We start from the raw sequence: 16,709 nt of genomic DNA on the forward strand, positions 1-16,709 counted from the left end.
AAGGAAGGTGTATGTGCAGCTAAACTGCTTCTTGCAAAAACCTGAACCTCTGTAGAAAACAGAGGTTCCCCAACCTTTTGGGCAGCAGGGACCGGTTCCATGGAGAGAGGTTTTTCCGCAGAACAGAGGGTGCAGGAAGGAAGGAAGGAAGGAAGGAAGGAAGGAAGGAAGGAAGGAAGGAAGGAAGGAAGGAAGGAAGGAAGGAAGGAGAGAGGAAGAAATGAGGGAGGGAAGATAAAATGAAATACTTACCTATCCATTTAAAAGTAAGCCATTGTAATGTAACACAACCATGAAGGTCCAACTGCACCACAGTAGTGTGCCACTTCTGCAAAATGCGCTGTGCTACACGATCATTGATAAGGTCCTTCACTGCAGAAAAATCAATCTAAAAAAATAATATATATATATTAATTATATATATATATATATATATATATATATATATATATATATATATATATATATATATATATATATATATATATATATATATATATATATATATATATATATATATATATATATATATATATATATATATATATATATATATATATATATATATATATATATATATATATATCAGTCCTCACATTTACAACCATCACAGCATCCCCATAATATATAAGGTAAAGGTAAAGGTTCCCCCGCACATGCGTGCTAGTAGTTTCCGACTCTAGGGGCTGGTGCTCATCTCCGTTTCAAAGCCAAAGAGCCAGCGCTTGTCCGAGGACGTCTCCGTGGTCATGTGGCCAGCATGACTAGACCCCAAAGGCACACAGAACACTGTTACCTTCCCACCGTAGTGGTCCCTATTTTTCTACTTGCATTTTTACGTGCTTTCAAACTGCTAGGTTGGCAGAAGCTGGGACGAGTAACAGGCGCTCACTCTGCTACACGGCACTCGGGATTCGACCCGCCAAACTGCCGACCGTCTGATCGACAAGCTCAGCATCCTAACCCACTGAGCCACCACGTCCCTCCATAATATATACATATTATTGAAATTTGGTTTCAAGCAACTCTACTTACATTACTCCATACTATAACCATTTGTGTCATGGCCTTCCAGGCTTGGCAGACTTGGGCACACCTGGCCAAGTCAACTATATTTAAATACCGGAACACCTAAATTCAAAATAAAGAAGAATATTAACCTGCAAAGGATGAAACAACAATATTTGTCTCTCTTGCCAACTTCAAAGGTTATGTTTAACTGAAAGAGCAGTTTTCCATAGTAACTTTTAAAAAAAGTTTTTCCAAGTGGCTCTTAGTATGATTAGGGAATTGTACTAGGGCGCTATTAAAAGATTAGCTGGACTAATAAAAGAACCTGCTCTGCTTTACTTTTTTTTAGCTAATGATTCTACACGGGTAATCCTGGATTTACAGCACCCACAACTTCAGGAGTTAAGTCGTTCCACTGATTAATTGTTCTCACTGTCAGCACCTTTCTCCGTAATTCCAGGTTGCTTCTCTCCTTGGTTAGTTTCCATCCGTGGCTTCTTGTCCTGCCTTCAGGTGCTTTGGAGAATAGCTTGACTCCCTCTTCTTTGGGGCAGCCCCTGAGATACTGGAACGCTGCTATCCTGTCCCCACTGGTCCTTCTCTTCATTAAACTAGACCTACCCAATTCCAACATCCATTCCTTATATGTTTTAGCCTCCAGTCCCCTGATCATCTTTGTTGTTCTTCTCTGCACTCTTCTTAGAGTCTCAACATCTTTTTTGCATCGTGGCGACCAAAACTGGAAGCAATATTCCAAGTGTGGTCTTATCAAGGCATTATAAAGTGGCATTAACACTTCATGTGAGCTTTATTATAATTAACGAGCAAATAACCTGGGCTAATGGTTGCGTAGGCATCTTTGTAAAATATTCTTTGCCTGATTTCACATGGAAGGCTGGTAATTCTTCAAACAGATGTTTAGGCACAGCAGAGAAGCGACGTTTGTCCGAATGTCGCCTTTCGCGGGCTTCGGGTTGAACAAAAAAAAATTCCTCGGATTCCAACACAGGCTGCAAAATAGAGATATATATACAATAGGAGTCAAGTATTGATTTTTTTCACCCAAACCGTCGTGTGATTGGTCTGGCTAACCTAATTAAGGGGGAAAAAATCTGTGTTCAATTAAAAGACACAGGGCAAAAACAAATTGCATTTGCACGTGTGTGTAATGATTAATATAATTAATCATATAATTATGCAGGTATAGTCCTCAACTTACAAAAGTTCGTTTTATTGACTGCTCAAAGTTACAACGGCTCTAAGAGAGTTATGACTGTTTTTCAGACTTACAACCATTGTGGCATCCCCAGTTTTTTTTTTTTTAAGGAGGAAAATCAAGGAACGCAATGTTGTCACGGAGGACGGAAGCCAAGGAAGGAGAGGAGATGACTCATGAAAATGCAGCTGCTTCATAAAAAAGCTTATTATTATTATTATTATTTGCCTCTAAACCTTTGGGGGAGAAACAGAACGAAAGACGGCATAATTTACAACCTCCCCCCGCCCCTAAAGCATAATTAAAGGAATTAGTAGTGAATCCTGAGTTGTAGTTCAAACAAGGATAACGTCTAATGCTGAGTGAAAGTATTATTAAACCTTGGAAGATGCTCGATGGAAACCACACCAGTCGTGGGTTCTAGCTTCCGACTGTATTCTACAGGTAGTCCTTGACTTACGGCCAAAAAATTTTTCCGTTGCTAATCAAGATGGTCATTAAGTGAGTCTTGCCCCATTTTATGACCTCCTTGACCACAGTCGTTAAAGTGAAGCATGCAATGGAAATTGTGGGCTCAGTTGTGGCTGTCACTCAAGGACTACCTGGATTGCAGATGGTCCTCAAACTACAACAGCTTATTTAGTGACTGTTTGAAGTTACAATGGCTCTGAAAACCGGGATATATGATTCTTTTTTTCATACTTATGACATGTGATTATGTGATCAAAATTCGGACACTTGCCAATTGGTTCATATTTATGACGGTCACAAAGTCAGTGGGGAAGCCAGATTTACCTCACAACCGGGTTACTGACTTATCAAGCTGCAGTGATTCACTTAAGAACTGTGGAGAGAAAGGTCATAAAACGGGGCAAAATTTTCTTAACCAATCGCTCAGCCACAGGAATTTGGGGCTAGGTTCTGTTCGTCAGTTGCGAACTATCTGTATTCCATTTAATTAATCAAACTGCTTAATCAGTAGCAATTAACTTTGGGGGGGGTGTTTCAAGATATCAAATAGATTTTTAAAATGAATTTATATCAATGCTTTTTTGGGGTGGGGGGGGAAAGCACAACACAAACTCAAATATTCTTACCTCAATAGATTTTTTAGGTTTTTTGCTTACAATGATACATTTTCGCCAGGCCTTAAAAACAATTTTCTTCAAAACTTTGTCGAAGATTTTTCCCAGATGTTTTACTGCCCCTAGGGGAAAATAATTAAAAAAAACACACCATTTTTTTAAAAAAAATTGGCATTACCATTTAGTTCAGATAAAGAAAATGGTTTAATAGATAAATTATTATTATTATTATTATTATTATTATTATTATTATTATTATTATTATTATTATTATTATTATTATTATTATTATTATTATTATTATTATTATTATTAAATTGACCGGTCTTTTAACTCCATTTCTCCCTAAAAAAAAATAAAAGGAAATGTTTTCCGTTCTCATCTGACTTTGTTCCATCAAAACGTAAAATCATCGTTCCACCCACGATTTTGTTAGCTCTGATGAACCAAATTTTAAAGTAAATTTTGGGCTCACATTTTGTGACCGCAAGTCGAGGACCACCACCACCACCCCACCGGTGAGGAAATATCGCTGACACCCGTGGTTGACTGATCGTTACTGACGTAAAGTTCTTACGTTTGTGCACTTCTTTCTGGGCATTCATCCATTCGAGCCACTTCCTCATGGCTAATTTTAGGAGTCGGCAGTCGTAATAGTGTCTTGCAGCCGCCAGCTTTTTCTGCAGGAGTTCTTCTGCGGCCTTCTTGTCTTTGCAATATTGGATCCAGGTGCTGCCACAGCAACAATAAACCCCACGTTAAGGTGTTTTTTTTAAAAAAACCCCGGTGTTTTCTTTGAAACAGAAAGTTGCAACTGTCATGGTTCCGACAAATGTAAACTCTTCGAAAGAACCTCGAGCCTTTGCTTACCTTAAAGGACCTTTTATTCGAGTAGCAGAACATCGGCACTTACGTAATCGAAGCCCCAAAATGAATTCCCCTCCCCTGGGCACCTAGTATCAAAGCACAATTCCCTCCTCCAATTAACGGACATAAATCATGTTCCCCAATTAGCTTGAAGTGCGGGCTTCCTCTCCAGCTCGCCAATTCTTTATCAGCTCTGGGCTCAGTAACCTTGATTCTCACGCTACGTTTAGCGTTGTTATGTCTAGCTGGACTCTCATTCTCATTCCCCCCTCTCCCAGCATCGTCTAACTCTACAAGCGAAAGGGAAAAACATCCGATGTTGGCAGCGTTGATAGCAACCCAATTAGCATTTTATTGAACCACATTAAAATATTTTACACTATTATTATTATTATTATTGATCATCGCAGCCAGCCAGATGTTCAGACTGGATTTGGCCTTTTTGTCTACCTAGCGAGTCCTTCCCAAGGACCTAGGATAGGCAGATGTGGATGTTTGATGGTATTATAGATCTCGTTGCAGGATGGAAGCAGCAGCCTGGCATGCAATGTTATAAATGTATTACCTGTCCTATCAGAAAGAAAGGAGAAATGTTGCTAAGAAACAATGGAGGCAATCCTACACTTACTCAAAGCACTTCCTCTTGAGGTTAGTGCTATAACATTCCCACGCTTTATCACATAACTCTGTGGTCATCTGAAAAGTAAATACAAAAAGAAAACTCACATTAAAATTGGAAAGAGAGAAACAGGGGTAGTCAGATGCAGAAGAATGAAACAGCCTGATATTCTTGGTGATATTTATTGAAAAATCATTTGCAAAATAACTTTTCCCGCGTCGATCATTCCAAAATAGCGTTTTACCGCCGAGAGCAACAACTCCACTTGCAGTTTCAGCTAGTACAGTTTTTTTAATGGAATGAATCGAACAAATAACAGAACGCGGATCTGACTGACTGAAATAGCCTGGGGTGGATTAAAAGGAAATATATCCATACTCTTAATTTTGCTCACTAGGGATGGAAAATAATCGGCCCAAGCTAAAAAAAAAAAAGAGTAGGAATGAGAAAAAAGCATGTTATGGAAATTGAAATTCAGTCTTTACAGATCGTCCTCGAATTACAAGCGTCCGTTTAGTGACCGTTTGAAATTACCACGGTACTGAAAAACGTGACTTATGACTGTTTTTCACTCTTACAACCATTGCAGCATGCCGGCGGTCAGGTGATCAAATTTTTATATATTATATATATATAACTTGAATATACATATGCATATACATACACACACACATATACACAAATACACATACACACACACATAGGTACACATACATACATACATACATATATAAAGTATACATATATATGCATACATATATATATACACATATGCATATACATATACAAACATACATACATTACATACATACATTACATTTGTTGCGAACCTATGGACAACGTTCCTCCAGGCCTTCCTGTCCTCTACCATCTTCTGGAGTCCATTTAAGCTCACGCCTCCTGCTTCAAGGACTCCATCCAGCCACCTCATTCTCTGTCGTCCCCTTCTTCTCTTGCCCTCCACCTTTCCCAGCATTCGGCTCTTCTCCGGTGAGTCCTTCCTTCTCATTAGGTGGCCAAAGGATTTGAGTTTCAACTTCAGGATCTGTTCTTCTAAAGAGCAGTCAGGGTTGATCTCCTCTAGGACTGACCGGTTTGATCGCCTTGCAGTCCAAGGGACTCGCAGGAGTCTTCTCCAGCACCAGAGTTCAAAGGCCTCCATTCTTTGGCACTCAGCCTTTTTTATGGTCCAGCTTTCACTGCCATACATTGCAACTGGGAAGACCATAGCCTTGACTATACGCACTTTTGCTGACAGGGTGATGTCTCTGCTTTTTAGTGTGCTGTCTAGATTTGCCATGGCTTTCCTCCCGAGGAGCAAGCGTCTTTTAATTTCTTGGCTACAGTCCCCATCTGCAGTGATCTTGGAGCCCAGGAAAATAAAATCGGTCACTACCTCCATTTCTTCCCCATCTATTTGCCAGGAATTGAGAGGGCCGGATACCATGATCTTGGTTTTCTTAATGTTTAGTTTCAACCCAACTTTTGCACTCTCCTTCTTCACCCGCAACAAGAGGCTCTTTAGTTCTTCTTCACTTTCTGCCATTAGAGTGGTATCATCTGCATACATTACATACACACACACACACACACACACACACACAAACATATATATATATATATATATATATATATATATATATATATATATATATATATATATCAGATTGGCAGTTTGGCGGGACGAATCCTGAGTGCCGCGTAGCAGAGTGAGCACCTGTTACTCGTCCCAGCTTCTGCCAACCTAGCAGTTCTAAAGCACGTAAAAATGCAAGTAGAAAAATAGGGACCACTCCGGTGGGAAGGTAACAGCACTCCGTGCGCCTTTGGTGTCTAGTCATGCCGGCCACGTGACCACGGAGACGTCCTCAGACAAGCGCTGGCTCTGAGTTTGATGAAATTTAACTTAAGTGTGTTTAGGGTATAAAGTCTTGAGGAATAAGGATTAAAGAAATTCACTTTCCCAGGACTCTTGGCCAAAAATGGATTATGAATAAATATTGAACAAAATTCTTTCCAGGCTATCTTTGGAGAAAGTTATTATTCTAAATATTTTTACAGAGATTTGTTAATAATTACCAGCTGGTCATCATCGAGGCCTAAAAGTGTGTGTAAGTAGGTCTCCGAAAGGACCCTTAGCTTCAAACTCAACTCTGGATCGATACACATGTTCCTAAGTGAAAAAAATACATATAATACGTGTTAGTTTTTTTAAAACCAAATTATTACACCACAGCTTGAGCCAGTTTTTAAAACCATGTTTGAAATCCGTTATTTCTTGTTGCTGTAGTCAGATAAATAATTCTGCTTCAAAGCGAAGGACCTAGATGATATTGCAGTGTGAATTTTATTAGAAATCATATTTTCCAATGTTATTTTTTTATGTTCCTTATCTTTCGAGTGTCTATTTCCCCCCCCCACACACACACACACACACAAGTCTGTGGAACTTCTTGCTTTACAAGCAACATGGAACGCAGTGGAAAATGTTTTCCATTGCCTTTTGTGTTATAATAAACTTCGATAAAATGTTTCTTTAAAAAAAAGAAAAGAAATCAAGAGAAACACGTAGCGTGAGAAGCTTGAACAAAAGCAAACTGCAGAGTGTCGGTGTCAAAAACAAAGTCCTCGCTGAACGACCACTGTTAAAAGTGAACAATGGCCCTGGACGGATCGCTCCTTGTAACTGTGGCCACGACAACATCCACACAATGGATGGCGGTTGTCTGATCGCCATTTGCAAACTTCACTGACAAGCAAAGTCAACAAGGAAGCTGGCAGGAGTTCACAAATTTTGTGACCGTCGAAGGCTGTGACCCACGTCGGATTTTCACTTAACGACAGCCGCCAGGTCTGCTGGCATTGCCATCATAAATCAACGTGGTCCCATGATATCATGTTTTAACGACCGTGTCTCAATTACCAGTCTCAACTACCGCTGTTAAACAAGGACCAGCTGCGCTAAATTCAAAATATTAGAAAGTCAACCTTAGGTTGACTGCCGTGAACCCCTTTAAATTAGATTTATCATTTGATGCGCTCGTTATAGCGTGAGGCCATGGAAAAGAATGAAGTGACAGTCACACTCAAAAACAATATCCTTAAGCATGAAATGTACAGAATAACGAAGTTGGAAGGGACCTTGGAGGTCTTCTAGTCCAACCCCCTGCTCAGGCAGGAGAACCGGGCTATACCGTATCAGAGAATCCAGTCTCTTCTTAAAATCTTCCAGTGTTGGAGCATCCACAACTTCTGGAGGCAAGGAGTTCCACTGGTTAATTGTTCTAAATGTCAGGAAGTTTCTCCTTCATTCTAGGTTTTTTATTTATTTATTTTAATTCCATTTATATCCCGCCCTTCTCCGAAGACTCAGGGCGGCTTACAAGCTTAGCAGTAGCCTTCATTCTATGTATATGCCTGCTTATTAGGGCTTTCACACAACCCCCCCCCCCAAGCGGCATTATTACAAAGTCAGCTTAATTGCCCCCAACAATCTGGGTCCTCATTTTACCTACCTCGGAAGGATGGAAGGCTGAGTCAACCTTGAGCCTGGTGGGACGCGAACCTGCACTAGTTGCAGGCAGCTGGTGTTACTTAGGGAGGCATTAATCCACTGCTCCACCAAGGCTCCACCAAGGCTGCTTCTCTCCTTGGTTAGTTTCCATCCGTTGCTTCTTGTCCAGGCGCTTTGGAGAATAGCCTGACACCTCCTTTTCTGAGACAGCCCCTCAAATATTGGAAAACGTCTTGACCACAACCCAAGAAACAACAGCTTATTGTTTTAACTTGGGCAATCATTTAATCTCTTTTTAATGTTTGTATTTGGTATTTTATTCTGCCCTGTGAACCGCCCTGAGTCCTTAGGGAGAAGGGCGGTATATAAATATTATTAAATTAAAATTAAATTAAATTATTCATATTAGTGTATGTCCAATGAATGCGAATGTTACAAAGATGTATATCATTGCCCTGAAAAGTTTAGTGCCCCAGAACAGTAAGAGGTTTGCATCTTTCAATTAACTCCTGGACCAGCTATTGTGATCTTCGCACCATGTAAAGTTAAAAACTTTTTTTCTGCAAATGTGAATGCTTGCTAGATTCAAAATAGGAAAACAGTAAATATGACCAGTGCAGCATGAAAATTTGAAAATCCTTCTATCAGGTTTTTTTTTGTACCACTGACTTTATTTTCTACATTTAGCAATTCAGATTTGACTCTGGTTCCCAAGAACTGGAAATATTTTATTTAGATTCTCCTATTTCAGTTCTGAAGACCAATGACTAAATATGAAATAATATTAATTCAGATTATTTAGACGTCTTGCTAATAGACATTCAGAATATTTATTGGCTGTTGACATTTGATATACTATTATTGAGCTAATAACTCATTTATTACTTTATATTGTTGCAGTCAAACTAGTTTACAAAAAATAATATTTCCCCATATCGATTTCAAATACGTTACCAATATTTTTAAGCCACACAAACCTCTCATACATACCATATAATACCATATAAACCTTTTTCCATCATTTCTTTAATTTTTTCTTCTAAAAATCTGAGTGGATCTTCTGGACACATAACTAATAAACCACCTAACAGGGCCTGCAAAAAAATATATCAAGAAATAGAGTGTTAATTAATAAAATACGTTATTTAACAAGAGAGTAAAGTTGTTTTTAGATGCTAGTCCTTTTTTGTTAGAATATTTTATATTTTTATTAAAAGAATTCAACATTTTATTTTATTTTTATTTTACTTCCAAGATTTATTCCCGTTCGTTGCTGAGGTTTGTATCACAACAGGAACTTTAGTTCATGAAATTTTAAGCCATCCTAAATTTGCAAATATGTTAGAGGCTACCAGCCTGCTGGATTGTTACAGCTCTACTCAAGACTACAAGCATTGTGTAATTGTCCTTTCTTAAGAGTATTAACAAAGATTATAATTGTAAAGGCTAGGAAACTGAGGTATTATCTAATTGTAGAAGTGCCAAAATATTTTACTGACAATATTTTTATTTTCTTTCTTAATCGTGGTTTTTTTTAACTGGTTTATTACAATACAGGTAGTCCTTGACTTATGACTACAATTGAGCCCAATGTTTCTGTCGTTAAGCGAAACATTTGTTAAGCGAGTTTTGCTCCATTTTACGACCATTTCAATTCTTAAGTGAACCACTGCGGTTGATAAAGTCAGTGACCCGGTTGTTAAGTGAATCTGGCTTCCCCATTGATTTTGCTTGTCAGAAGGCCACCAAAGGGGGATCATGTGACCTCTGGGACACGGCAACTGACAGAAGTACACACCAGTTGCCAAGCCTCTGAATTCTGATCACATGATCCTAGGAAGTTACAGGATACACGATCCTGGGAAGTTTCAGAGTTACAAAGGTTGTAACTGTGAAAAACAGTCACAAGTCACTTTTTTCAGTGCCGTCGTTAACTTTGAACTAAATGAACTGTTGGAAGTAGAACAACGGCTTATGACCCTCTTTTACCGGTCTACTATAGAGAGCGTCCTCTCGTGCTGTATTGTGGTTTGGTATGCTGGTCTGACAGCCGCGGATAGGAAAGCATTACAGAGGGTAGTGAGCACAGCACAAGACATTGTGGGCTGTCCCCTGACACCACTGGATGACCTCGCCAGGGCCCGCTGCCTTGGAAGAGTAAGGAAAATTCTCAGGGACAACTCACACCCTGGTCGGTACCTCTTTACTCTCCCACCATCGGGTAGGAGATGCAGGAGTATAGCCAGCCGTACCAACAGGCTAAAGAACAGCTTTTATCCATGGGCTGTTAGGCTTTTGAATGAGAAATAATTTTATAAATTTTATGTATGACTGACTTGCGAGGCCGGTGTGTTGTGCAATTAGCTCACGTGGTGTAACAAGATGGAGGGTTTGGTGTCACTGTGAGTTGTGGGGGGTGGGGGCACGAAGGGAGGCTCAGCCAATCTCAATCTATACATGTTTGTACTTTGACAACAAAGGTTCATTCATTCAAGGACTACCCGGGCCCAAAATGGTCTTGTTACTACTCCTTTTATTTTCCCGATGAACTAAAATTGAAAGAATCATATATATTTTTTCCGTTTTGCTTGTACATTTTCTGGAAGAAAAAAAAAAAGGAGCAGCTTTTCATTTTTCGCTTTAACTTTTTAACACATATTACAACACCTAAAAGGCACGGCGGTTTAAACAAAAACCATCAGTTTAATTACATCACCTGACAGGCGCGATGACATGTCGTTCCTATGTCAATTTCACTTATAAGAGTAGCCGCAAAAAAAAAAAATTAATAATCCCGGTCGAATAGAAGAGCAAAAATACCGTTCAAGAAAGAATCATGTTTTTAAGTTCCCACTGATTTCAATTAGCAACCAAAGTGCATTTCTGAGTGAAATGAGGAAGTCAAAGGCAAACTTGGCAGTGCAAATACTTCTTAAATATTAATTTACACAGATAAGATGCTTTAAGATTGCCAACAGCGCCCTCTACTGGACTGGACCGTAATTTTTGCTTTTTTTCTTTCCGTAGGAACTGAAACGCCATTTCTCCAAATGTTCTCTGACAACACAATCCAATGCCTGATGATTCAAATTTTTCCCCTGTCCAGTTGGGTCCGACTCTACGGTGCTCATCTCCATTTCTTAGCCAAAAGAACCGTCATTGTCAGAAAACCACCCCACTAGCCATGTGGCTCGCGTGACTGTATGCCGAGGCACACAGACAAGGTAAGTGGTACCTATTTATCCGCTCGCATTTGCGTGCTTTCGAACTGCTAGGCAGGTAGGAGCTGGAGCAAAGAACGGGAGCTCACCCCGTCTCGCGGTGTTGGGGTCTCCAACCCGGGCTGTCAGCTCTCGGCATCTTTAACCACTCTGCCATCATGCGTGTCCCCCCCACACACACACACTTTTTTGCCTGAGAGAAAAGCGAAGCCTTAATGGCTTACTGGAAATCTCCTTGAATCAAAGGGTGGGACGGCAAACAAATTCTCTTGTTTTAAGGTGTTTTGTTTTGTTTTGTTCCCATGAAATTCCACTCGGATTAGTAAACTGGGTTATAAATCTCCAATTGCCACTGACTGGCCAAATATCTTACTTCATTCATCACTACTAATCATCATCTCGAGCCAGTTAGCAAATTAATAACAGCAGGGCGTGTTTCGTACTGCTTATCGTTTCACTGCAGTACATCCGCTGTACGTTTTTCATCCTTCCGATAAATGTCGTAGGACAAGCCATTCGGATTTTATCGTTAGGACCGCTGAATGTTTCCCAGATGCTTTAGCCCAAAATGCAGGTAGGCGGTTCCCTCGACTTACGACCACTGCTGGGCCCAAAATTTCTGTTGCTAAGCGAGACACATCTTAAGCAACTCTTGCCCTATTTTACAACCTGTCTTGGCGGAGTTGTTAAGGGAAATCGCTACAGTTAGGTTAGCAAACTTGTTGTTAAGTGGATCTTCCCATTGACTTTGTCAGAAGGTCGCCAAAGGGGATCACGTCACACACACCCCGGGACGCTGCGACCATCGTAAATATGACTCGGTTGCCAAGCGTGGGAATTTTGATCATGTGACCCTAGGGGTGCTGCAAAGCTCATGGTGTCAGTCATCGGTCATTTTTTTTAGTGCGGTTGTAACTTTGGTCTGCTGTAAGTCATGGGTGCTCCATCACTGGGGTTTTTAAAGAAGAGTCACTTGTCTGAGACAGGATAGGTTCTCCTGCTTGAACTGGGGGCTGGACTAGAAGACCTCCAAGGTCCCTTCTAGCTTCTATTCCATTCCATTCCATTCTGTATTTCTATTCTATTCCCTATTTCTATTCTATTCTATTCCATATTTTCTATTCTATTCTGTACTTCTATTCTATTCTATATTTCTATTCTGTTCCCTCATTCTATTCTATGCTATTCCATATTTTCTATTCTATTCTGTACTTCTATTCTATTCTATATTTCTATTCTATTCCCTCATTCTATTCTATTCTATTCTATTCTATTCTATTCTATTCTATTCTATTCTATTCTATTCTATTCTATTCTATTCTATTCTATTCTATTCTATTCTAATTCTAATTCTAATTCTAATTCTAAATCCACTCGATTCCATATTCTAGTCTAGTCTATTTTATTCTATTATGTCTTCCACTAATTTAAGAAATGCAGTGACCCACAACTATGGCTCGAAAGCTCACAAAATGGGGCAAAACTCACTTAACAAGCATCTCCCTTTTCTCCATCTCAGGCAAATGTACAAACATCCAACGTGAACTTCCTAAGCGGTAATATTTATGCAAAGGTGTTATATTTTTAAATTTTACACCACCCACAGTCGCTCTGGTGGGGGAGTTGAGCGGTTTCTAAATCTGACAAACAAAATTCCATATATATTTTTTTCTCAGACCTTACGGACAATCCTGGACTGACAGCCATTCCTTTAGGGATGGCTTGAAGTTTCAACATCAAGCTGGAAAATGCGACTTAGGACCGTTGTTCTTCACCCTGACAACCACAGCAGCATCCCCATGTTCACGCGGTCAAAATTCGGATGTCCATATTTGTGACGGTTGCGGTGTCCCAGGATCCTGGGGCCTCGTTCTTGTGACCTCCTGACAAGCAAAGTCAATTGTCTTACTAACCTAACAACGGGGGCGAGAAAGGTGGAGCAAAACTCAACCGTCACACTTAGCAACGGAAATTTTGGGCTCAAATGTGGTCCTAATTCAAGGACCACCTGTATTTTACAACGATAGCAGGGTTTAATATTTCGATCAGCGACACGTTCTTAGGATGTGCCTTCTGGCTAAAAAGTAGGACAGGATACGAGTAGAGTTCTTGATTGGGAAGGAATTTGAAAAGCTAAAGCTGGAAAAACACATTTTAAAAAGGGGCCCCCTGAAACTACTGACAGAAAAAACTGCTTATTAAAAAATAAAAATAAAATATAATAAGTGTTTGCTTTAGGCAAAACTCCAAGATACCCTGGGCCCCTTTTCCGTGCACAGGTGAAGATATTTTCTAAAAAAATAAAAATAAAATATAATAAGTGTTTGCTTTAGTTTAGGCAAAACTCCAAGATACCCTGGGCCCCTTTTCCGTGCACAGGTGAAGATATTTTCTATCTACAGCCTGTTATTTTATTTTTATTTTATTTTTATTTTGGAAAATCCTAAGACGAATAGGAAAGACAAAACTCTTCTTTTGAAAAAAACGATAAAATACCGTTGGGTGTTGCTCTTTTAGCGCTGAATGATTGTTTTCTTTTCTTTATGGTACAGATGACAGCTTTGATTTATATCTACATGTTGGCCCATCTAGCCAGGTTTAGATCCAAATAGGATGATTTAGTGATTTTGTTAATGAAGTTCAGGTTTATAAGCCAACACAATCCAAAGTTCAGGTTTAAAGCCAACACAATCCAAATTCTCGAGGAACACGGCGTACCGTCTTTCTCGGCCTGCTGTTTTTCTAGATGCCATCAGTTAAGGGCAAAATCCAGCTATGGCTGGATAAAATTAGGTATTTGTGATGTAAACAAAGCCTCGCACTCTTCATCGTCATCCCTGGTGGGGACCTCAGAGATCATCTAGTCCAGCCGCCTGCTCAAACAGGAGACCCTATACCATTCTAAACAAGTGGCTGTCCAGTCTCTTCTTAAAAATTTCCAGTGTTGGAACATTCACAGCTTCTGGAGGCAGGTAGTTCCACTGGTTAGTTGTTCTGTCAGGAAATTCCTCCTTAGTTCTAGCTTGCTTCTCTCCTTGATCAGTATCCATCCGTTGCTTCTTCTCCTGCCTTCAGGCACTTTGGAGAAGAGCTTGACTCCCTCTTCTTTGGGGCAGCCCCTGAGAGATTGGAAGACTGCTATCCTGTCCCCCCTAGTCCTTCTCTTCGTTAAACTAGGCATCCCCAAATCCAGCAACCGTTCTTTATGTTTTAGCCTCCAGTCCCCTGATCCTCTTCATTGCTCTTCTCTGCCCTCTTTCCAGAGTCTCAACATCTTTTTTACATCGTGGTGACCAAAACCGGATGCCGTATTCCAAGTGTGGCCTTACCAAGGCCTTGTAAAGTGGTATTAACACTTTACCTGATCTTGATTCTATCACTCTGTTAAGGCAGCCTAGGATTGTGTTGGCTTTTTTGGCAGCTGCAGCACAAGGCTGGCTCGTATTTTCTTCCCCCACAAAATCTTACTTGAGGGACCAAACTTATTTTCTTGCTGTGGATTCAACCAGAGAAACCTACCAAGGCCTGGTCAGTATTGCTCCTAAGTTAAAAGCAGGCCAGGCTAGAGGGAAATCAGACTCCTAAGGGTTGTAATTAATTAGATATGTGCCAGGGGTCTTCAAACTTGGCCCTTTGATGATTTGTGGACTTCAACTCCCAGAATTCCTCAGCCAGCGTGCCTGGCTGAGGAATTCTGGGAGGGGTTTTCCAACTTGGCTCTTTGATGACTCGTCGACTTCAACTCCCAGAATTCCTCAGCCAGCGTGCCAGGCTGAGGAATTCTGGGAGGGGTCTTCAAACTTGGCCCTTTGATGACTCGTGGACTTCAACTCCCAGAATTCCTCAGCCAGCGTGCCCGGCTGAGGAATTCTGGGAGGGGTCTTCAAACTTGGCCCTTTGATGACTTGTGGACTTCAACTCCCAGAATTCCTCAGCCAGCGTGCCTGGCTGAGGAATTCTGGGAGGGGTTTTCCAACTTGGCTCTTTGATGACTCGTCAACTTCAACTCCCAGAATTCCTCAGCCAGCGTGCCAGGCTGAGGAATTCTGGGAGGGGTCTTCAAACTTGGCCCTTTGATGACTTGTGGACTTCAACTCCCAGAATTCCTCAGCCAGCGTGCCCGGCTGAGGAATTCTGGGAGGGGGGGTCTTCAAACTTGGCCCTTTGATGACTCGTGGACTTCAACTCCCAGAATTCCTCAGCCAGCGTGCCCGGCTGAGGAATTCTGGGAGGGGGGGTCTTCAAACTTGGCCCTTTGATGACTCGTGGACTTCAACTCCCAGAATTCCTCAGCCAGCGTGCCCGGATGAGGAATTCTGGGAGGGGGTCTTCAAACTTGGCCCTTTGATGACTCGTGGACTTCAACTCCCAGAATTCCTCAGCCAGCGTGCCCGGCTGAGGAATTCTGGGAGGGGGGGTCTTCAAACTTGGCCCTTTGATGACTCGTGGACTTCAACTCCCAGAATTCCTCAGCCAGCGTGCCCGGCTGAGGAATTCTGGGAGGGGGGTCTTTAAACTTGGCCCTTTGATGACTCGTGGACTTCAACTCCCCAAATTCCTCAGCTAGGCACTCTGGCTGAGGAATTCTGGGAGTTGAAGTCCACGAGTCATCAAAGGGCCAAGCTTGAAGACCCCTGCTAGATACAAAACATACGACTTACAACGGTTCGTTTAGTGAATTCGAAGTTACACCGGCGTTGAAAAAAAGCAACATGACCGTTTTTCACACTTAACGACCCTTAGCGGCATCGTCACGGGATCAAAACCCTGGCGCTTGGCAATTGACTCCTATTTATGACGGTCCCGGGATCTCGGGATCCCCTGTTGCGACCTCCTGACAAGCCAAGTCAAGGGAAAAAGACAGATTCACTCTAATGCCCATGTTCCCCACCCCTCCTTCAAGCCCTGACGCTGTAACCTCGTTGGGTACCGAGACGTCGGCCAGGAAAGCCGCGAGGACCCCATTCAACCCCCCCACTTTTCCAATTCTGGGTTCAGGACCGGCCAAAGTGGGGGGTCTCTGAGCTTGCAGGCAACCCGGGTCAGCCTTGAACCCCCCCAAAAGAGGCTTCAAGGCGGCTTCTTTACCTCGTAGATGTCCGGGATTGCGTACTTCTGGAAGTAGACCCGCAAGGTGGGGTCCCCATTCTGAAGAACGGGCATGGCGAGCCCGGGG

The 16,709-nt window shown here is 41.3% G+C and overlaps 1 protein-coding gene across 1 annotated transcript in view; it reads right to left on the bottom strand.

Annotated features, from left to right (window-relative positions):
• Positions 1 to 16,696, bottom strand: part of FBXL13 (F-box and leucine rich repeat protein 13) — a gene marked incomplete at its 5' end in the record, with an annotated part of 49,741 nt that extends 33,045 nt beyond the window's left edge. Inside the window, 7 exons of the mRNA XM_081331930.1 lie at positions 253 to 388; positions 1,036 to 1,131; positions 3,873 to 4,044; positions 4,808 to 4,875; positions 6,878 to 6,971; positions 9,303 to 9,406; positions 16,622 to 16,696. Of these exons, the coding sequence (XP_081188056.1) occupies positions 253 to 388; positions 1,036 to 1,131; positions 3,873 to 4,044; positions 4,808 to 4,875; positions 6,878 to 6,971; positions 9,303 to 9,406; positions 16,622 to 16,696 (745 nt within the window). The remainder of the gene's footprint in view (positions 1 to 252; positions 389 to 1,035; positions 1,132 to 3,872; positions 4,045 to 4,807; positions 4,876 to 6,877; positions 6,972 to 9,302; positions 9,407 to 16,621) is intronic.
• Between the last annotated feature and the right edge of the window lie 13 nt (positions 16,697 to 16,709).

This window comes from Vipera berus (genome assembly GCF_964194415.1).
Source record: "Vipera berus genome assembly, chromosome: 6".
Lineage (NCBI taxonomy): Eukaryota > Metazoa > Chordata > Lepidosauria > Squamata > Viperidae > Vipera > Vipera berus.